The following is a 23,090-nucleotide window of genomic DNA, read 5'->3' as shown; positions in this document are numbered from 1 at the left end:
ATTGTCCTCAGTCCTGTCCACTGCCTAACGTTGCGGAGCCATGACATCTTTTGCCTGCCGATTCTTCTCTTTCCCTCAAACTTCCCCTCAAATATCAATTGCAGGAATTGGTACTTCTCGTTGCGTATTACGTGGCCCAGGTAAGTATGCTGTTTTCCGACGTTTAATGGTGTCTAACAGTTTGCGGTCTTTATTGATTGTTCTCAAGACCTCATCGTTGGTTCCGTATATGGAACCCTCAGTACACGCCTATAGACCCACATCTCGAATGCTTCAAGCTTGTTCATAGTGTTCACCTTCAGTGTCCATCCCTCCATGTCATAAAGCAACACTGTCCAGACATAGCATTTGACAAATCTAATTCTCAAGTCAAGATCGAAATCAGTATTGGTGAGCACTTTTTTGAATTTTATGTTCAATCCGGCATCTGATTCTGTGTCTGATTCCCAGTTTTCACACAGCCACCTTCCTAAATATTTAAATTTATTTATTCGCTCTATTGGTTGATTTAGTCTTCTTGGTGTTGATATTGAGGCCCATGTTCTTACTGCATTCCCCGACAGTCCCAAGCATATCCCGCAAATCTTCCATGTTATCTGCAATTAGAACTGTGTCGTCCGCATAACGAATATTGTTGACTCATACACTACACGGCATTTTCATAATCGATGAAACTGATAAAGAGCCTTAAGTGTCCTTGATTTGAGTCTAGGTTCAATATTAACGTCACAAAAAAATTAAAATTTAAAATCACTATTTTTAAAATATCTCAAAAACTGTCTCAATCAATCTCAAAGTCTCAATCTGTGTGAGTAATACATGGATACACAGCTGGGAAAATCTATAAATATTTCGTTGGAAAATGGGAAAACAGGCAGGGAGTGTATCGAAAATGAGCTCTAAAAGACATAGAGATTTACGTCAGCTGCAGGAATATGTATTACTATAAATTGTTGTATATTGAATTTTGGGGAAGGAGATTTAGATTGTAGATTGGATTGCAGCAAATATTTGTCTGCATAGCGTTTTTTCATTGTAATGCAGCATTGGTCTAAATCTCAGCACAGTGGGTCTAGTTTGTGATTGGTCAAAAAGGCAGCAAGCTGAAAGCTGCTTTTTTGACCAATCACATACTCATAGACTCTCAAACTAATAAACTTTCCTTGCTCCTTTTTTTACTAATTTGACAGATTCTAGGTTTAGACCAGACCAAAAACCCTCCGGAATTGACTGCCAAATATCAAAACTATCAAAACTGCACTCATGGAGCTATATTTTTTATGTATTTTTTAGAGTTTTATACCTTTCTGGAGAGGATTTTGACAATTCTCATTATCTCATTTAGACTGAACCAAAATAAGTCAGGAATAGGCTACTAAACGTCACAACTGTCAAAATTGCACTGATGAAGCTATAAAATGTATTTAAGTCAATTCAATCTGATCTTATATTGCTTTTCAAGTAGGTTTCGTTTATTTTATATCTTGAACGGAGTTGAATTTGATACTTTTCAGGTGTAGACCAGACCAAAAAGTATCCAAAACTGACTGCCAAATGTCACAACTGTCGAAACTCCACTCACCAAACAATTAAATGGGTTTTATACTGTTTAGACTTATTTGACTACATGTTGACAGATTTATGGAGAGGATTTTCACAGCTGTCACATTCTGAGTAAACTCGAATTCAGTCAGATATGGTTATTCAAATGCCACAAATGTCAAAATTGCACTGACGCAAGTATAAAATGCATTTAATCAAGTTAAACTAAATTTACTATTTTTTGTTTATGTACTCAACTTTTCTAGCTTTATGGATATTGATGGTTTTCACCTTCATACGAAACCAAAATAAGTCAATTGCACTCATGGAGCTATAAAATATACAAGGTTACCCACCCAAAAGTTTGTTAGGATCCAATATTAAAAAAAAATAGAAATTTTGGAATTAAGAGAAATTTGATAGGTGTTATGTTTTTATGTTGCAACCTATACGGCCAATGGCAGGGGAATGCAGAAAGCAAGGGAAAACCACTGCATTAAGGATCATATTGATTTTCCCTAGTACAGATCATCATGGATATTGTTACGATTTTCCCGTGGGTTCACACAAAGTCAATTTAACTGAACAATTAATAAATTTATTAACACGTTAAAACACTCCGTACAATAATTAACACAGCTACTAAAAACACTACTACAATTCCACAATTACTTCGCTATTTAAACTTAACCGCGTTCCCAAATTCACTACAACTGCGGTCGAGACCGCGTCTTTTATATTCGCAAACCACGTTCTAGAATGACCGCGAAACGCTTCGCGGGTTGCCTTGATCATTCAAGAATATTCCAGGTAGCGCTTCCTAACTGTGGCCTACTTTAATACGCGCCCGGCCAGATATTGCGGCGCATCGGTTTCATCCCGAGGCGAGCGCTCGTTAAGAAGTATCGAGCATAGTAGGCCCAGACCGTAACACTGCCCCCCTCTTAAAGCTGATCGTCCCGATCCGCTTCATCTAATCCCTGGTATTTCTTGAGTCTGTCCAGATGGACAATTTTCATCTTGCCTTTGGGGCTGCGTTGGACTCTGTACACGACGTCGTTTAACCTTTTTACCACATTGTAAGGTCCCTCCCAAACAGGTGTTAATTTCGGTGATTTGCCTTTCTTCCTCTGAGGGTTAAACAACCAAACTTTATCATCCTTCTGGAACCCTCCCGAATTGGCCCTCAGATCATAACGAGCTCTCATCTTATCGCTAGCTAGATTCAAACTTTCCCTGACCAGATCATGGATGTTCAGTAATCTGTCTTGCAACTCGTCAACGTAGTTCTCAATGTTCGTGCTTTGGCCTGTTGGAGATCCGAACACCACATCACATGGAAGTCGCAGTTCTCGACCAAACAGAACTTTAGATGGTGACTGTCCCGTTGAGTTGTGGACTGCTGCTCTATAAGCCATCAAGAAGAGCGGAATATGCTGGTCCCAATCTTTCTGATGCTGATCAACAACCTTTGAGAGATGTTGCTCTATGGTCTTATTAAATCTCTCGACCATGCCATCCGACTGAGGATGAAGCGGCGTTGTTCGGGTCTTCCTAATGCCTAGCAGGTCACAGAGCCTCTGAAAGAGCTTGGACTCAAAGTTTCGTCCCTGATCAGAGTGTAACTCCAACGGCACACCAAATCTACTGAAGACATTTTCGACGAGAATATCAGCGACTGTGCTGGCTTCTTGATTTGGAATCGCAAACACCTCAGGCCATTTGCTAAAGTAATCCATGGCAACAAGAATGTACTTGTTGCCTCTGTTGGTCTCAGGAAAAGGCCCAGCAACGTCTATGGCTAAACGTTCGAACGGCAATCCTACGTTGTACTGCTTCATAGGTCCCCGGGATCTCGTCTGTGGTCCGTGGCTAGCTGCACAAATGGAACATTGTCGACACCATGATTTCACGTCTTGGCAGTAGTTCACCCAGTAAAAGCGTTGCCGGATTTTGTCCAAAGTCTTATTTACTCCCAAATGAGCACCAGTATTTCCATTGTGCATTTCCTCCAGTACGTGGTCGACCCTTCCTCTGGGAACTACCAGCTGCTTCCTTATCTCTTTTCCATCGGCACTCTCCCAAGCTCTTTTTAGCAAGCCGCCTTCAACCACAAGCGAGTCCCACTGAGCCCAAAGTGCTTTGAACGTCAGGCCTTTGCTAGAGATTTCTTGCCATGTTGGTCTTGGCTCGCTTTGTTCCTTTCTCAACAACAATGGGCCTATGTCGCTGTCTTCTAGTTGATCCTTCCTAATCTCATCGGGACTCCATTTGTCATCGGTCTTCAGCTGAACCATTCTGATGGACACAACGCCTTCACGTTGTTCCGCTTTCTGGCAGTGTTTGCATTCTTCGGCGCAAGGTCTTCTTGATAGAGCATCTGCGTTATTATGCAGCTTTCCGGGTCGATGCTTGATCTTGAAATTATACTGCTGGAGTTTTTCAAGCCATCTTGCTACTTGTCCTTCCGGTGGTTTCATTCCGAGGAGCCACTTGAGTGCCGCATGGTCAGTCCTTATCAAAAATTCCTGTCCGTACAAGTACTTGTGAAAGTGATCGACTGATTTTACTATTGCCAGTAGCTCTTTTCTCGTTACACAGTAGTTCCGTTCTGCTTTGGTAAGTTTCCTACTGAAGTATTCTATGACATGTTCTTCTCCGTTTTGGACTTGAGACAATACAGCTCCAATACCAGAATTACTGGCATCTGTGTCTAAAATGAACTTTCCTTTTGGTTGTGGATAACTGAGGATGGGACTGGAGCAAAGTGATGCCTTTAATATTCTGAACGCCTGATCACATTGGGTATTCCAACAGTAGGGTGTTTTGTCCTCAGTAAGTTGATGTAGCGGAGCTGCGATGTTGGCAAATCCTTCCACAAACCGTCTGTAGTAGGTGGCAAGTCCTAGAAAGCTTCTGAGTTCGTGTTTATCCTTTGGTACTGGCCATTCTCTAATTGCTTGGATCTTCTTGTCGTCCGTCTGGATTCCGTCGACCGTCACCACATGCCCAAGGAATTCGACTTGCTTTTGGAAGAACCAACACTTTTTGGCGTTCAATCGAAGATGGGCACCACCTATTCTAGCAAATACTTCTTGCAAGTTGTCCAGATGTTCTTCAAAAGTTTTTCCCATCACCATGATATCGTCCAGATAAACCAAGCAAGTCTTCCAGTTAAGGCCACGAAGCACAATTTCCATTAGTCTTTCAAACGTAGCAGGCGCATTACAAAGTCCGAAGGGCATCACATTGAATTGGTACAGCCCATTTCCAGCAGAAAAAGCAGTCTTCTCCTTATCTTGCTCCTCAATGCCAACTTGCCAGTACCCACTCTTCAAATCTAAAGTAGAAAACCAACAGGATCCTGCCAAAGTCGTCAGTGTGTCGTCAATACGGGGAAGTGGATAGCTGTCCTTTTTGGTCACGTCATTCAGTTTTCGGTAATCTACACAAAATCTGCTTGATCCATCTTTCTTAGTGACCAGAACAACAGGTGATGACCAAGGGCTGCAGGATTCTTCTATAACTCCGTCGTCAAGCATCCTGTCCACTAATTCCTGCACTTCCTGTTGTTTGGCTATTGGTAGTCTCCTAGGTGGTTGTCGAATCGGTTGTGCATTGCCGGTGTTAATTCGGTGTTTTACAATGGTAGTTTTTCCCATATTGTTCGGTGTTCCAAATATGCTACCATGGTCCAAAATCAGTTTCCGAGCCTTCTTCAGTTGTGGTGTTGACAGATGTTTCCAGGTCTTTTCAAGTTCATTTAAGAGCTTGTTTTCCCCCAACTGCTCCTCCTGTTCTGGTAACCCATCGCAATTGGTTATTTTGACTACAGGCTCGAATACCGCAATAATTTCGCCTTTGTTGATTTTTACGTCGTCTGAAAAAATATTTGCAACTCTTATTGGGACTTCACTTCCTCCATTTACAAGTGATTTCCCAATGAGACATCTTCCTGGTCGGTCCGGGTTTCGTACAAGTCCAACACAGCTCCCAGAATTCTGCTCCAATTGTCCAATAATTATTTGCTCGGAATTGCCGCTTATTTTTACTGTCTGAGATGCCAAAACATTAATGGGTGACTCACAGCGGTAACTGGTTGACAGGATGAACTCTTCACTTCCAAACCTTAGGATATTTTGTTCGGGATCAAAAGAAAATCCATGTTGACGAATCAGGTCCATTCCCAGAATAAATTCATCTTCAATATCCGCTACTAACACAGTGTGGTAAAACGTAATCCTTCCAAGGCAAATCTTGACTGTTATTTCTCCTAAAACTTTAGCCGATTCTCCAGTCACAGTGCGCAGGAGAATACTTCTTCGTAAAGGCTTAATTTGACTTTTATCCACAAGGTTTGACCGGATCAAAGATACTGCCGCACCGGTATCCAAAGTAAAAGTAACGTTCATCGCATCCACCTTTCCATCTACGTTCAGGCTTCCCATTGATCTACCCAGGCTTCTGATGGAGATAATTCTGGGGGCTTTGTCTTCGCTAGTCAACATTCGCCCCGTAATGTTGACTAGTGGGAGTTTTCCTGGTCCCTCCTGGATGGTTGTACGTCCCTCGTTGGAGAGCGGGACGGTATCCTTACTCGACAATCTCGTTTGATGTGTCCCGTACGTCCGCATCGATAACACTCCACTCTAGTGATCGGGCGTGACCGTTCTAACTGTGTGGAAAGACCATTTCCTAATGCTGCCATTTGTTGCACTAATTGGCCGAACATTGATTTAATTTCATTCATTGGTGTAGCAGCATGATCGGCTGGCGGTTCTCTCTCCTCTTGAATAGTCACGGCCCTGATCCTTGGCTTTAAGTCATTGCACGCAGCTTCAACTTCCAGCGCTCGAATTAGTAATTCGCTGCTGTTGCTTCCTTTGAACATCTTCAGCATTTTCTTTACTTCCAGATCTCGAATCCCATCTACAAAACACTGTGCCACAAGTTCTTCTTGGATTTCATCCGGGACGGCTGGGTAAGCCAGATGCACAAGGCGACGAATTTCGGCCTCAAACTCTTGTAAATTTTCACCAGTTTTCTGCAGTCTTGCCTTTAATTGTGTTTGGTACACTCCTTTCCTATGCTGATCCCCATAACGTCGTTCTAATGCAGCTACTAATGCGTCATAGTTGCTTTGTTGGGCGATAGGCAGAGTCTGTAACAGCTCCAATGCAGGTCCTCGTAATGCCACCACCAGTGCTACAGCCTTTTCCTCGTTACTCCATCTATTTGCATTTGCAGCGGCCTCAAATTGGAGTTGGTACGTTGCCCATGAAGTTTGACCGTCGTATGTGGGAGGTTTGATCTTGTTGAGCCCGTTTCCGGTGATCACTGTAGAGCTGGGTCCTCTGCTGTCAATTTTCTGCTCTAAGTCGCGTAGCTTTATCTCAACATCGTTCTGAATTTTATTAATGTCGTCCCGAACATCATTAATGTCTTCCCGAACATCCTTTAATTTTTCCTCAACATCACTCTCCATCTTTTTAAGACTATGGGTTACATACTCTTGGATTTCTGTTTTGGTCCCCGCTAGAACGTTCAATACTTCTTCGTTACGTTTTTCTTGCCGCTCTCTATCTTCTTGACGCATTTCCATATCTTGTTGTCTCATTCTTTCTTTTTCTTCCTTCTCTTGTTGTCGAATCCTTTCTTGTTCTTCCTTCTCTTGTTGTCGAATCCTTTCTTGTTCTTCCTTGTCTTGTTGTCGAATTCTTTCTTGTTCTTCCTTGTCTTGTTGTCGATTTTGTTTAAGCATTTCCATCATAGCTGCAAGTTGGGCCTCCATGTTTGCACTTTGACGTCTTGTTATTGGCATAAAATAAATTTAACACACCACTGTTTCGAAAATCTCTAGTCCGGTTCTGAACACTGTCTTTAACCCGAAGTTTAGTTCCAATTCACGTCGCACTAAAGTCTGATCGCACTTCTGACACCAATTGTTACGATTTTCCCGTGGGTTTACACAAAGTCAATTTAACTGAACAATTAATAAATTTATTAACACGTTAAAACACTCCGTACAATAATTAACACAGCTACTAAAAACACTACTACAATTCCACAATTACTTCGCTATTTAAACTTAACCGCGTTCCCAAATTCACTACAACTGCGGTCGAGACCGCGTCTTTTATATTCGCAAACCACGTTCTAGAATGACCGCGAAACGCTTCGCGGGTTGCCTTGATCATTCAAGAATATTCCAGGTAGCGCTTCCTAACTGTGGCCTACTTTAATACGCGCCCGGCCAGATATTGCGGCGCATCGGTTTCATCCCGAGGCGAGCGCTCGTTAAGAAGTATCGAGCATAGTAGGCCCAGACCGTAACAATATGTTCAGATCAAATCACAAGTCCGGAGTAATAAGCTCCCCGATCGGATCTCCGGGGGGAGCGGTTATGAACAGAAACATGAATCCCAACAACAAGACCAACACAAACCAAATTAAGAGAATATGCACATGGAATGTAAGAACAATCGCTCAAGCTAGAAAAATCCAATGTGCACTAAAGGAGATGGAACGTATGAGAATCAGCATAATGGGTGTAAGTGAAATGAGATGGCCCGACTCAAGCTACTACGACGTAGATGAACACATACTATTCAGGATCCCTGAATGGCAAATACGAACACGGAGTGGGAATGCTCGTTCACAAAATCGTAGTAAAGCACGTACGTAATTTTGTTCCAGTAAACGTCAAATCAACGCTGCACCAGTGAACACTAATATCATTCAAGTCTATGCACCTACAACCGATCATAGTGACGAGGAAATACAAGAATATATACTACGACCAGATTCGCAGTACAATAAATAACGTACCGAAACATGAACTTCTTATATTGATGGAACATTTTAACGCAAAACAGGTAAAGGAAGGAAAGAACATCATGTTGGACCACATGGGCTCGAAGAGAGAACCGACAGAGGAGAAACTCTGAGTATGTTTGCGGCGGAACACAACTTAAATGTTCTGAACACCTTTTTCAAACTCCCACCTAGACGCCTGCATACGTGGAAGTTGCCTAGAGATAATGGTGAAGACATTATTCTAAGGAATCAAATAGGTTATATCCTGGTAAACGCAAGGTATAGAAAAACAGCTGCACGTGTAAAAATTTACCCAGGCACCGACATCCAGTCCGATCATAACCTTCTAGTGGGAGAATACAAAACCAGGTATAAGAAAATACAACGAAAATTTCCTAAGAAACAGGGCATCAGAAAACTAAAGGACAGAATAGCGAAGGACAAAATAAGTAAAGCCCCGAATGAAAACTGTAGGGAGATCGAAGGAAAAGCCAGAAACACGGAAGAGAAAATACGTTCACTTAACAGAGTGGTAGAGAAGATCAAGGACAGATTTCTGAAGAATGAAGGAAGACAAAACCAGACGTGGATGACAGAGGAAATATTACAGCTGATGGAAGAGAGGAGAAAACACAAGAATGACATTACCACATACAGGTGAAATACAAAGAAAGATCAGAGAAGCCAAGCAGAAAGAAATGGAAGAAAACTGCCATGAAATAGAAGCACTGCAACGGAGGTTTGATGATTTCAATGACATAAAAAAGTGAGAGAAATAACTGGCAAGTACAAAAAGAGAACAGTAGGAAAACTCGTCAATGACAACGGAGAACTTATTGTGGACGAAGGAAGCATTAAAGACACTTGGAAGGAATACATAGAGAACTTGTTCTTCGATGAGAGAGGAGATCCCCCCTCCTTATCAACAGAAACTGGACCACCAATACTAACAAGCGAGATAGAAGCAGCCATATGATCGTTGAGAGAAGGCAAAGCTCCAGGACTGGACAAAATGCAGACAGAGTTCCTTAAGATTTTGAATAAAGAATCATCAATAAAAATGATCGGCAAAATATGTAACAATGTCTCTGACACAGGCAATTTATATTGCTGCCCAAGAAACAAGGGGCAAAGAAATGTGGAGAATACCGAACCATAAGCTTAATGCGCCATTTAATAGAGCTTTTCCTTAAGGTTATCCATCACGAAATATACAAGATATGCGAAGAGAGAGTAGCAGACACACAATTTGGCTTCATGAAAGTATTATTCCAACGGTGTAGGGACATGAATTGCGACATTTATACCTGCTTTGTGGACTACCAAAAAGCGTTTGACAAAGTCTAACACCAGAAGATGATACAAGAGCTGAAAGGCACCGGAATGGATGATAAAGACCTCAGAATTATACAAAACCTGTACTGGAACCAGACAGCCACCATAAAAATCAACGCTGGAGATCAAACAACAGAGGTAGTTAACATTCTGCGGAGGGTACGACAAGGGTGTATCATCTCCTCTCCGATATTCAATCTGTATTCAGAAGAGATTTTTAGAGAGGCTCTGGAAAACGATGAACTGTTGAATAATATCCAATATGCAGATGCTACCGTCATATTTGCAGATAGTATAGAAGGTTTACAACAGCTAATGAACAAAGACAATAAAGTAAGTGAAAGATATGGGCTAAAAATGAACAGCAACAAAACGAAATTCGTGGTCATAAGTAAAGAAAAGAAGGAAAATTGCCAACTATTTATTAAAAATATACCAATAGAACGGGTATCCAAACTTGTCTACCTGGGAACCTTAATAAACGAACAGTGGGACCACTCACAAGAGATCAGATGTAGAATAGAAAAAGCATGAGATGCCTTCATCAAAATGTCTAAGCTCTTCAAAAGCCATAACCTCAAATTAGATTATCAAAGTAAAACTCCTGCGCTGCTATGTGTTCTCGATATTGTACTGTAGCATGGAATCCTGGATATTGACCGAAGCTACACAAAAGAAGCTCGAAGCCTTCGAGATGTGGCTATACAGAAGGATCCTTAGAATGTCATGGGTAGATAGAGTGACCAACGAAACAATACTGGAAAGAATGGGGAAGGAAAAAGAGGTGATGAAAACGACTAAGAGAAGGAAACTGGGATATCTCGGACATATAATAAAATCCGTCCTCCAAGGAAAAGGGTTTGAAAAGAGAGGGCCCGGAAGAAGAAGGATATCATGGCTCAAGAACCTAAAGGCATGGTATTCAAAAACAACCACAGAACTGTTTAAAGCAGCAGTCAACAAGGTCATCATAGCTAGGATGGTCGCCAATATTCGAAACGAATAGGCGCTAGAAGAAGAAGAAACTTTTAATGAACGGTTTGGGTGGCTAACCCTGTATTTAAGTCAATATTTCAAACTGGTTTTATTGCTTTTTAAGTATATTTCATTTAATGTATACCTTTATGGAGTTAAATATGGCAGTTTATAGGTTTAGACCAAACCAGTAAGTATCCAAAACTGCCAAATGTCACCTGTCGAAAATCCACTCATCAAGCTATAAAATGGATTTGATACTTTTTATATCAATTTGACTACATTTTAGGAGTTGTCAAATTCATGCTCAACCAAAGTCAAAAATCAAAAATAGGCATCCAAACGTCACAACCGTCAAAAGTGCATTCATAGAGCTATCAAACTGATCTTATTGCTTTTTAAGTATGTTACGTTTAATTTACATCTTTATAGAATTGAATTTGGTAAATATCATCAGGATTGTGTGCTAATAAAAACAACTTTAGAAGAGATTGATCAAAAATTGGTCCCTTCTAAACTTGTTTTTTTTTTTGCTCACAACCCTGATGATATTTTCACAAAAACACTGTTTAAGTAAAAGCAAATATGTTGAACAAGATGACTTAGTTTGGCGTCTGTTATCATTTTATTTGAACTACTGAGAAGTTACATAATTATTATTTGTTCACTTGAGATTTAACAAAACATTGAAATCAAATTTTACGTTTACTTGAATGCAAAAAATAATCAGGTTTCAAGCTCTACTTTCGTATAGAATCAATTCCAGTCTGCTTCGCTGGAAATTAAATGTCGATAAAGGCAATTCTTGGAAGAGAATGAATATGACTTGAACGAGTTTAAATTGGATAAGTTTTGATATCAAATTGCTGTTGTTGTTCAATTTTTAAAAATAGTTTTCAAACTTGCATTACAATGCAGCATTTGCCTAAATCTCAGCACACTGGGTCTATAGTGTCTGATTGGTCAAAAAAGCAGTAATCACAAAACTACACTAACAGTGCTGTAATTTACGCACATGTTAACATAATATTTCAAGCTTACTTCACCAAATCTTTCATTCTCACCTAAATCTGATACGTTCTTCTTTTTCGAATAGAAATTTTATTTTCCCCCAGTGTAGTGAGTACGGTCGTTTGCAATAAACATAAATCAACCGTAGTGGTTACGGGATGTGATGTAAGGGCTTAGCACCCACGCGAAATTCTTTCAACGGCTTTCAGCCCTAAAGGGCATATCATATTTCACTCGAACAGTTCTAAAAATTGCTTGCGTTTCCCGCCAAATTGATGCCTTCCTTTACTTCTTTTTTAGCTTTATATTGAGCCATATTAGTGTACAGTATCAATCAGTTTGTACTGAAAGTTATTCTTATTTTTTTCAGGTCCAATATTACAATGGAAACCTGCCAGAAACTGTACCAGAACGAAACCATTCAGTTGCAGAAGAGTCATCCAAATGGTTTTTGCAACGCTTATTTTGATCATATCCTCTGTTGGCCGCCTACTCCCTACGACACTAATGTCACAATTAAATGCTTTAAAGAGTTCATGGGAATACTATACGATGATACCAGTAAGTAGTTTTAATTATGTGTACCCCTGTATAGTGTGACACAAAAATGCGGTGAGAAGGTCACAATAACCTAAAAAATCAAAGTAAAGTAATGTGACATTTAAATAAGAAAACTGTCTTGTTTTCCAGGTTGTCGTAACTCACATGTTCTGTCTTCTTCTTCTTCTATTGCCCTATCATCATGGCTATGCGGATCATCTTGGTTGCGCATCGGAACAGTTCAGTAGATGTTGCTCCAAACCACTTTCGCAGGTTAACCAGCCATGAACTTCTTCTTCTTCCAGGCCCACGTCGGCCATCAACTTTGCCTTGGATTATGTTTTGGAGAATTCTGTATTTGTTTTTTCTCATTATATGGCCAAAATACTCTAATTTTCTACGCTTCACAGTAAGCATGATTTCAGGCTCACATTCTATTCTACTTCTCCGTTTGTAATTCTTTCTATCCAAGAGATTCTAAGAATTCTTCTGAAAATCCACATTTCAAAAGCTTGCAGCTTTTTTTCCATAGCGTCTGACAGCGTCCAAGCCTCCACATCGTACAGAAGAGTGGAGTATATATAACACATGACTATTCTCTTCTTTAGAGCCAGATTCAGATCTCGACCTGACAGGAGCGGTATCATCTGCATAAACGTCCTTCTCGCTATTTGAATTCTATGTTTCATCTCCTGTGAGTGATCTCAGTCCTCGTTCAACGTGCAGCCGAGATAAGTGAACTTTGCCTTCCTTTCAACTGGCTTATTGTTTATATACACGCTACCTGGTTGTACTGGATTTTTACTAATCACCATATATTTGGTCTTATTGACATTTAAGTTCAGCCCGTACTCCTCACTAGTTGGTTGACCCTGTCTGTAGCAGGTTCTTTTCGGAGTATTTGCGATGTGGACTCGAAATCCAACCCAGAAAACCAACAGCGAAATAAAACACAGACGACTGGGTATAATGGCCGTTTATTTGATGTTAGGCGTTCGGCGGAACAAAACTATATGGAAAAACGAACTTAGGACAACTTCATTACAATAAAAAATAAGAATAAGCCCTCACCTAGTACCAGGCAAATGTATCCACTTATCCCTAGTATAATTGCACACACAACAACCCAAAGGCTACCAGTTTCGCCTCCAAACCGAATATAACCGTGTCGTTACTTTTAACCAACCTCAGTACTATCTGAAATTCCCGACGCGCAAAAACCCGAATTCCTATCGGACGCAAATGGCTATACTTCTAAATGGCACATGTCTAACAACTCTCGTAGCCCCTCTATACTGTCCGATAACAAGACGGTGTCATCAGCATAGCGGATATTATTGATGATTTCACCGTTAACTCTGATGCCTCAATTTGTGTTTTTTAGAGCCTCCTTGGAAACGCTGTCTGAATAACGATTGAACAGGAGCGGCGACAGTATGCAACCCTGTCATACACCTCTTTTGATAGTTGTTGTGCAACATCTGGTGACATCTGTACTCAACTATGAGTTAAGTACAGATGACGTTCCCAAATCTAGGAACAGCACCATTAATGTCGCATCATTCGGTAAACACCGATCTGATTGGTTGAAAATGGTGAGGTTTTGTTTTTTGTTTATCAATCCCAATCCTCTGACCGGTTTCGCAGTATTACGGCTCATCAGACAGGCTATAGGGCTTGATAACCAAAGAACAAAACCTTCATTCCAGTATAGTCAACTGGATGCCAGAAATGATAGTTGTTGTGCAACATCTGGTGACATCTGTACTCAACTATGAGTTAGAAAGTACAGATGGCGTTCCCAAATCTAGGAACAGCACCACTAATGCCGCATCATTCGGTAATTAAATGAGAAGTCAGACGAAGTAACTTTTAAAAAAGACTTTATTTGTTGAAATAGGACGTTTACTAAACTAAAAACTTAAAATTATGGTGAACAATTAAGCCGAACAGCCTGAAGCTTTGACACGGTCTTAATGATTACGGTTGCAGCGTTACAATCGCCTTTATAAAACTTAATACTAGCGTCAGCAGAAATATTGGGTGCATCAGCATAAATACTAGGTGCATATATGGTTTAGGGATATATCTCCTCCACCCTAAGTTAATTCAACGTCCTCGTTGATAATATTTTGAAGCGTTTTTAAGGGAATAACTTTAAAATGTTTTTTCCATTGGTAAAATATTACACAAAAAGCACAAATTAAAACTATAATACAAATACTAGTAATAATAACTAAAGTTAAGTGCGAGTTATTCTGCAAAAGTAATTCTTCAAGTTTAATAGGTTCTAAAAGATCGTCTTGAACCTGACCGGGATTATCTAAGTGTTTAATTTTAAGATTTAGAGAAAAGTTGGTAATTTGTAAACTTAGTACATCTGGTAAAAGTGTGGTTACATTATTAATAGCTAGTGAATACTTTTGCTTATCAATAATTACATCACATTTACTTTGTAAAAGTGTACAGCCATCTATTAACACTTTTTCAAATCTTCATAAATTATTTCTGATGTTTTTGTACAGAACAATAAAGCATGTGCATGTGTTAATGTGTGAACTTTATAATTATTGTGAACTAAAGCATATTGACAATTTTTGGATAAAATACAGCTATCAATAAGTGGGTTCGAACATATCCACTTGTCACTTATTTCGTTACAAACTTTATACCAAAGTTCATTACAATAGAACTTGCTAGGTGTAATCACAATTTGCGACTTGTTGTTGGGTACGGGGTAAACAAATTTTAAATCACAAGCACTCACTTCAAACACTGGTATTTTGATTGCAAGAATGACCATATCGTCCATTATTAATAGACCAGTTTTACAGATTAGGGTTAATTCTGTGATATGTTGTATAGGCCATAGAGCTTTTTTAGGATAATGAATTTTTAGATATTTCCAAATTTCATTTATTTCGCTTGGAGACAAAATTTCCAAATCTAGTGTTTCTCAGTGTGCAAAAGATATCATCCTTAATAATTTTTCCAATAGTTGATTTAGATCATTTATTTGGATGTATTGATCTTGTAAACACAACTTTAATGTTAATTCATTCGATAGTTTTGAAAAACCCATTTTAATGGTGTTTGAATTTTTATTGATGATATCTAAAGTATCCTTGAATTTATTCATTATATTACCTGCAAAGGAACTAAGTTCGTTGATCTTATGCATCGAATTTAGTTGATTTCGCTTTAGTATATCAAAGTTCTGAGTACCTAATTGTATCCAGGTCTTTATCGTCTAGGTTGCCCGTGATAAATTTAATACCACTTCCAAGAAAGTTTATTAGTCCTCGCTTCCTGCGATTTTTGCTTTGCATTAACTTTAGTTTCTCATAATTGCTATATGTATGGTTAATAAGCTTGTATGTATGAAAATATAAAGTGGTTACTGCTTTGTTATTTTGTTCATCTACTAAAGGTTTTAAGACTACAATGTTAGTTAAGAACTGAGATAAAGTAAACTTAATACTAGATATGTTAAATGGTATATACGTAGTATGATAATGGTTAGTAATATTTTGTTTAAGGTGGTTATAGGTCTCAGTTATACCATTATGATTGTGTTGATGGTATTGTGAAATTATTTCTATCTGCTGTTCTGTATTCGTTACATCGGTTAAGTATATGTTTGATAACACAAGTTTAGCGGTGGTATTTAAATTTGCAGCGATTAATCTTTGAAATTCAATCCGTAACTCTGTATTCGGAATATGAACTGTAAAAGTCACGTCTGGTTTAATTATTTCTTTTAGGATTTTCAAAATATGTTCTTGTCTGTCTTCTTGAGAAATGCGAACAAAGTGTTGATTTTTATTAAAAGGTCTTGTGAATTTGTGTTCGAAATTTTTGCCGTAATCGATAATTAATCGATTAGAAGCGTGATTTACTGGTAATTCGGAAATAGGAAGGTATTTTCCTTCGGGGTCATTATTTGAGTGAACAGTGGTATCAGTCAAGGTTTCATTTCCTTTCCTTTGTTTATCAGTGGTAGACTGTGGTGTTGTGTTCGGATCATTTTCATTAAGGTATCCTTGATTTAACACATAGTCAGCTAAGTCAAAGTCTGCAAGATTTGCAACTGTCTCGTCGGTGTTAGGTACAATTGACTGCAAACTCGTTATCTACGCAAGATCGAGTTTCTTTCGTATTAATGTCTATCCGAGACAATGCGTCGGCAATGACATTTTCTTTTCCTTTTTTGTACTTAATTTCAAAAGTGAATTCTTCTAGTTTTAATTTCCAACGTATTAATCTTGAGTTTGGTTCTTTAATCTTTGAAAGCCAAACAAGAGGATTGTGGTCAGTTTCAATTACAAATTTAACACCATAGAGATAGCAACGAAAATGTTTAGTTGACTCTACGATTGAAAGAAGTTCTTTTCTATAGTAGAGTAATTTTTCTCAGCAGAATTGAGAGTTCGAGAGTAAAAAGCTATAGGATGGTCGTTTTGAGATAAAACACTACCTATTGCTATATTGGATGCATCAGTTGTCAATTTGAAAGGTTTGTTAAAATCTGGATATTGAAGAACAGGTGAATTACTAATAAGTTCCTTACATTTCTGAAAAGCTTCTTTAAATTCTTGATTTCCGATATAATTTTCACTTCCTTTAGGAAGGCATTTTGTCATTGCAAAAGTAATTTTAGAAAAGTTTTTAATAAACCTGCGATAATAACCAACTAGTCCTAAGAAAGCCTTTATCTCTTTTTGAGTTTTAGGAATTGGATATCGTTGGATTGCTTCGATTTTTAAAGGGTTTGGTTTAATACCTTCGGACGTTATAAGATGTCCAAGAAAAGCAACTTCTTTACGCAAAAATTCGGATTTATCTAATTGAATTTTGAGATTTACTTCTTTGAACTTTTTGAATATAATTCTGATGTGATCAATATGTTCTGATAGAGATTTCGAAAATATTACTACATCATCCATATACACAAAACAAAATCGGTAGAGATAATCACGTAAAATTTCATCCATCATCCTTTGAAAGGTCGCTGGCGCGTTTTTTAAGCCAAATGGCATGTGCAGATACTCATAATGTCCATTATTTACTGAAAAAGCTGTTTTTTCAATAGATGAAGGATCCATTTCAATTTGATGAAAACCTTGAGCTAAGTCAAGTGTAGTAAAATAAGTACATTTACCAAGATTATCTAAAATTTCTACTATTCTGGGTAATGGGTATTTTTCTTCAACAGTAACATCGTTTAGTCTTCGATAATCGATAACCATTCGAAATTTCCGTTTTCCAGATGCGTCCTTGTTTTTTAGGAACTATCCAAACAGGGGCAGAATATGGTGATATTGAGGGTCGAATAATTTTGTTGTCAAGCAGTTTTTGAATCTGAGATTGAATTTCTTGATTCATGCTTGGGGGGTGTCTAAAGGATTTTACATAGACTGGTCTATCGTCTGTAGTTCGTATGAAGTGTTTTGTTTGACTTGTAAATGTCAAATCACAATCTTCATTGTATATTATATTTTTAAATTCATGACATAATGGTAAAATTTTTGATTTTTCTAGATGGGTTAAATGATCAAGTCGTAATTGATGTTCAGGGTTAAATTTTATATTACTTGTCGGTGGGTCAAGTAAGTCGAATTGGTCTTGCGGGATTACTTTTATTCTTTGATGGAAATTAACTTGTACATTTGGTGTTGGATGAGGAACTTTACATAAACCATTATTTACTTCGACTAGTGAGTCTGGTATAATATGTTCATTTATGTTAAAAGATGGTAAAATTGCTGTACCTTTTTCATAGTTTACTGGTATGACTAAAAAGTTGTTGTTTAAATTTTCTATTGGTCTAGTTAGAGGTTTGTTGTATGCAAGAGAAAAGGGGATTTTTATGCCATTAAGGGTTAGAGTTTTAGTTTTATAGCATAAATTAGCATTTAAGTTCTTCAAATCTCGTGTGCCTATAAGAGCATCAAAATCATTATGCCAATTTAAAACACGAAGCTTAAATGTGTAGTTAATACCTAATTCTTCTAGCAAATTTAATTTTAAATTCCTATTTTCTTGATGAATTTGTTTACAAGAAATTATTTCGAAAGGTTCAATGTACATATTATTTGAACATAATTCTGCAAATTTTGGTGAAATTATAGAATCGGATGCTCCGGAGTCTATAAGAATTGTCATTTGTTTTCGGGGTAGTTGGAAGTAAGGCAACTCAATCATTTGAGCGATATTATTTAAGTCAAGGGTATTTCCGAAGCTGCTTTCTGAAAATTTTCCTTATTTATTTCCTCTGTCTCTTGACAAGTTTCATAGTTTGTGTCACATAATTTTGAAACGCAAGGTTTTGTTCAAAATCATTTTGAGGAAAAAACGTCGTTTTGCTGTTGAAGGTAATTTTCATCAGATTGATTAGACATAAAGGAGTTCTCATATAGGGGCGTCTGTGAGTTAACTTCAACGTTGGTAAGTTCTTGAGATATAAAGTTACGTGGTCCTGTAGGAATAAACGTATTATGTCTCACTAGGGGTTGTCTTTGTTGATGTAAGAAACGAGAAGGACCGGCAGTTGAAATAGACATAGGTGTAGGTGTATCTTGTCTCGGTCTATTTTGTTGAGCTATTTGTCTTGACTTGCCAAAAACTTGTGAGTTTGTGGGATAATGTCTCGGAACAAATCAAGGCTGAACATTTATAGGTTGACTTGGAAAAGGTTGAGGGTCGAATTTGGTTAGTATTATGTTGATTAGTATGAGGGTTAATAAAATTATTATTAAAACCTCTGTTATTGTGATTTAATGATTGGTGTGGTTTTTCCATATGATTTCGCATAGGAGATGGTTGTTAGTAAAATTTACTTGAGATTCAATCATATTATAGTTAATGACATGTTTTTACGATGATAAGGATTTTGGTCCCTTTTTTGTTTATATATAATCGCAAAATAGTACGGACAATATCGGCAGGTTCTCGCATCTAAAAATAGCAAGAGATATATTTAATCTACACTTGAAAAATGTTAAAACCATAAAAAATAAAGGTTTGAACCGTGTTTGCATCGAATTCATTTCTGCCCAAGCAGCTAACTCATTTATAGAGAACAAAAATCTTAAAGACAAAGGATATAACATTTTTATTCCTTTAAATTTCACCACATGTTCCAACTGGGACTTGTCTATTTACTTTTAAGGGAACAATAATGCCTAAGGAAATTAAATTTTTCGGTCTTTCTCTGCCAGTTGCAGTTTACATTTCACCAGTGACACAATGTTATTCTTGTTTATTATACGGACATACTAAGAAGAATTGTAAAGGGCAAGAGAAATTCTTTAATTGCGGCGAGAAAAATGCTCAAAATCATAAAACCATGGATAATGGGAATGATAAAATTGAATACACTTGTGAAACTAAATGCCATTTCTGCAAGGAGGCTCATAAAAGCTCTTACAAAAAATGCCCCGAATATCTAAGACAAATGGACATTAAAAAATTGATGGCTTATGAAAATATGACTTTTCACGATGCATCTTCGGCTTGCAAAAAAACTTATCAGACTAGAGATGAAATTAATACTTCGCATAAGCCTACAATGAAAACGTTATTACCCCAAACCAAAGGAGATCTGTACACTTTAAAAACAATTTAAAAAAAAGAACTTTTAGCCAAACAGTTATAAATGAGCCCACTCGAAAAAGAGTAATCCACCAATCAGGTTATGACAAAAAGCACATACGATAACTTAAATTTCCCTAATGGCAGAACCCAAAACGCTAACAGCTCTACTTCAATCTCTAATTCCATGCCTTATACATCACGCAACTCTTACAATACAGATTCAGAATATTCATTATCATACCATAACATATCACAATCGCCTTCTAGTGCCGCTAAGAATAATTATGACACCACAAATTTACCGAAGTATATAGCCCCAGAGGAAGACACAATACAATTAATTGAAAAATTTTTACATTTACCTAGCGCCAAAGAAGCGCTCCATGGATTTATTCTAAGTTACATGAACAGGGAAACATATCAGGATCTAGACTAGGATATGTTTTAATATTTTAACCGAACGCTGTCAAAATGACTAAGAAAAACAACATTAAAATTTTACAATGAAACATTAGAAGCGTCAATAAAAACAGGGCTAATTTAGCTAAGTTTTCAGAAGGATTCGATATAATTTTTTTAAATGAAACTTGGTTAAAAACCAATCATAATTTCTACTTAAAACCCTTTTGTACGATACGACAGGACAGAGAAGACGGGTACGGAGGAGTAGCCACATTAGTTAAAAATAATATCTCTTATGATATTATTGAACGCTTTAATAACAATCATATACAATTTATAACAATTAAAATAAAAAACATTTACCTAACAAATATTTATTGTAATTCAAATGTCAACCTATCTCAGGAGATTCTAAAAAACATCTTACAACTGGGCACCCCTATGATTCTCATGGGGGATTTTAATAGTCATCATCCCTTGTGGGATAAAGTTACACCCAACAAAGGTGGAAAAATTTTACAAGATTTTGTTTTTAACCACGATTTAATTGTGCTAAATGATGGTACGCCTACACTTCTCCAAAATCCAAGTCATAACAAGAGTGCAGTTGACTTGACAATAGTAAGCAGTGACTTAGCCGCATTTGCTAATTGGGAGGTGATGTCAGATTGTGGGGGTAGTGATCATTTTCCAACGTCATTAAAAATAGGTGATTTTGACCATAATTTGCTGACATTTGGGCTGAACCATACAAATTAAGAAATTTTCATGAAGCCAATTGGGATCTTTATTTCGATAAACTGAATATGGAAACGTTTGCGGAGGATATGACTTTTTTGGAGTTTGAATCAAAATTAAATTATGTTGCGGATCAAACTATCCCTTACAAAACTTTAAATAAACCTTCGAAAGGAACTACGGTTTGGTGGGACGCGGAGTGCTCAACATTGGTTGAAAACAGGAAAATTGCGATCCGCAATTTTTCTAATAACCCCAGTATGGAAAATTATTTGGAAACAAAAAGAATAGTTGCATATACTAAAAGAGAACTGTCAAAGAAAAAACGTAAAAAATTTATTTCTTTCTGTGAGACCCTTAATCGTAATTCCAATACTTCATACGTTTGGAATAAGATTAAAAAGTTTGCCAACAATAAAAAATATACCACGAAGAAAATTGTTAAAGATGAGATCAAAATTGCAAATTTGCAGAATATGGGAATATGTAATTTAATACCTGATTTTCACTTATTGAAACCTAAAGTCAATCCAATTGCGCTTTTCCTCTATTCATGATTTAAATAATAGCCTAAAAAATAAAAAAATGTCATCAGCCGGTATGGATGACGTTTCTTATGCAATGTTGAAGAATATGCCTAATGACGCAAAAAGTTCTTTGTTGAAATTTTATAATGATATATTACAAGGACACGACATCCCAGACTCTTGGAAGAATTATAACATTGTCCACATTTTAAAACCAATAAAAACCCAGACTTTCCTGATTCTTATAGACCCATAGTTTTATCATCGTGCTTTCTTAAAACCCTGGAAATTATGGTTAAGAACAAAATTGAATGGTTGCTTGAATCCAAAATCACATTTTCCTCTTTTCAAACGGGTTTTAGGAAGGGCATGGGTATACAGAATAATATATCTTATTTATGTTCATCTGTTGACTTGGCTTTCAAGAGTAACCAAATGGCCATTGCAGTTTTCTTGGATTTAAAGTCAGCATATGACTGCGTTGATCCTTACGCACTGTATGAGGACTTGAACAGTTTGGATATTCCAATTGAAATGAATAACGCAATCCTTAAATTGTTGCAGAATAGACGTTTATTTACCAGAAAGAATGATGGTTCCTTTTTTGGCCCAATAATAACATCGGCTGGTTTACCACAAGGTTCGCCCGTTAGTACGATTTATTCAATATATATATCAGGGAACTTTTCAACATTAAATTTAAAAACGTCATTCTGATGGGCTACGCAGATGATCTGGTATTGATTACTAAGGGTTCGAATATAGAACTATTGGTAAAAGATATTAACTCGGCGTTGGAAATGACACTGGAATGGTTGGAAAATAAAAACTTCCAACTATCTTTACAAAAATGTGAAGCGATTCACTTTACAAAACGGAGACGCAGACAGATGCCACCTAACGTGATTATCAAGAATACAATTATACCATATAAAAACGAAGTTAAATATTTAGGGGTGATTTTGGACAAGCATTTAAAATGGAAAATGCATGTAGAAAACATCTCAAATAAGGCCACAAAAGGTTTGAATGTTCTGAGGGCAGTAAGCAGAGTGTGGTGGGGGCGGACCCTCGTACCATGCTTACAATTTTCCATGCTTTGGTTAAATCTCATTTGGACTTTGCTTCTTTTTGTTTTGGCAATGCTGCTAAAACACTTCTTAAAAAATTAGATACAGTGCATCATGAAGGGTTACGTATTTGTTTGGGTTCCATGAAATCGACCCCTATTAAGGTACTGCTCTGTGAAGCAGCTGATTTGCCTCTTTCGGTGAGAAGAAATGTTTTGGCAGTAAGATTCTTGTCCAGAATCTTTTCCCTGTCTGACCACCCCCTGCTTGTCTTATTGAAATCACTCAGAATAAAATACTTGATTAACACCACTACCAGAACCCTTAATGTCCCGTTGCTGGTTCAGATGCTATTCAGATTTTTTCCTTATCATAGGAGAATTTTCAGAAGTCCGTCTCTTCCATGCTTTGTTTTGGTTTTGAAAATCAAATAACCCCCATTAAAGTTCTTACGTTAAATATTGATAAAAGGGATTCGGACGCTAGACATCAATTTCTATTAAAAACTGAACACCTTAAAGATACTCACGTTTTTGTT

General features: G+C 37.5%; 1 protein-coding gene across 1 annotated transcript in view; it reads left to right on the top strand.

Moving 5' to 3' along the window:
* LOC145729588 (diuretic hormone receptor-like) overlaps positions 1 to 23,090 on the top strand; it is a 213,308-nt gene that overhangs the window by 110,238 nt on the left and 79,980 nt on the right. Inside the window, exon 4 of the mRNA XM_081980410.1 lies at positions 12,050 to 12,240. Within this exon, the coding sequence (XP_081836536.1) occupies positions 12,050 to 12,240 (191 nt within the window). The remainder of the gene's footprint in view (positions 1 to 12,049; positions 12,241 to 23,090) is intronic.

This window comes from Ips typographus, linkage group LG5 (genome assembly GCF_016097725.1).
Source record: "Ips typographus isolate SLU linkage group LG5, UJ_Ityp_2.0, whole genome shotgun sequence".
Lineage (NCBI taxonomy): Eukaryota > Metazoa > Arthropoda > Insecta > Coleoptera > Curculionidae > Ips > Ips typographus.
Note: the sequence above shows the minus strand (reverse complement) of the source record. Positions and strands in the feature narration are given on the sequence as shown.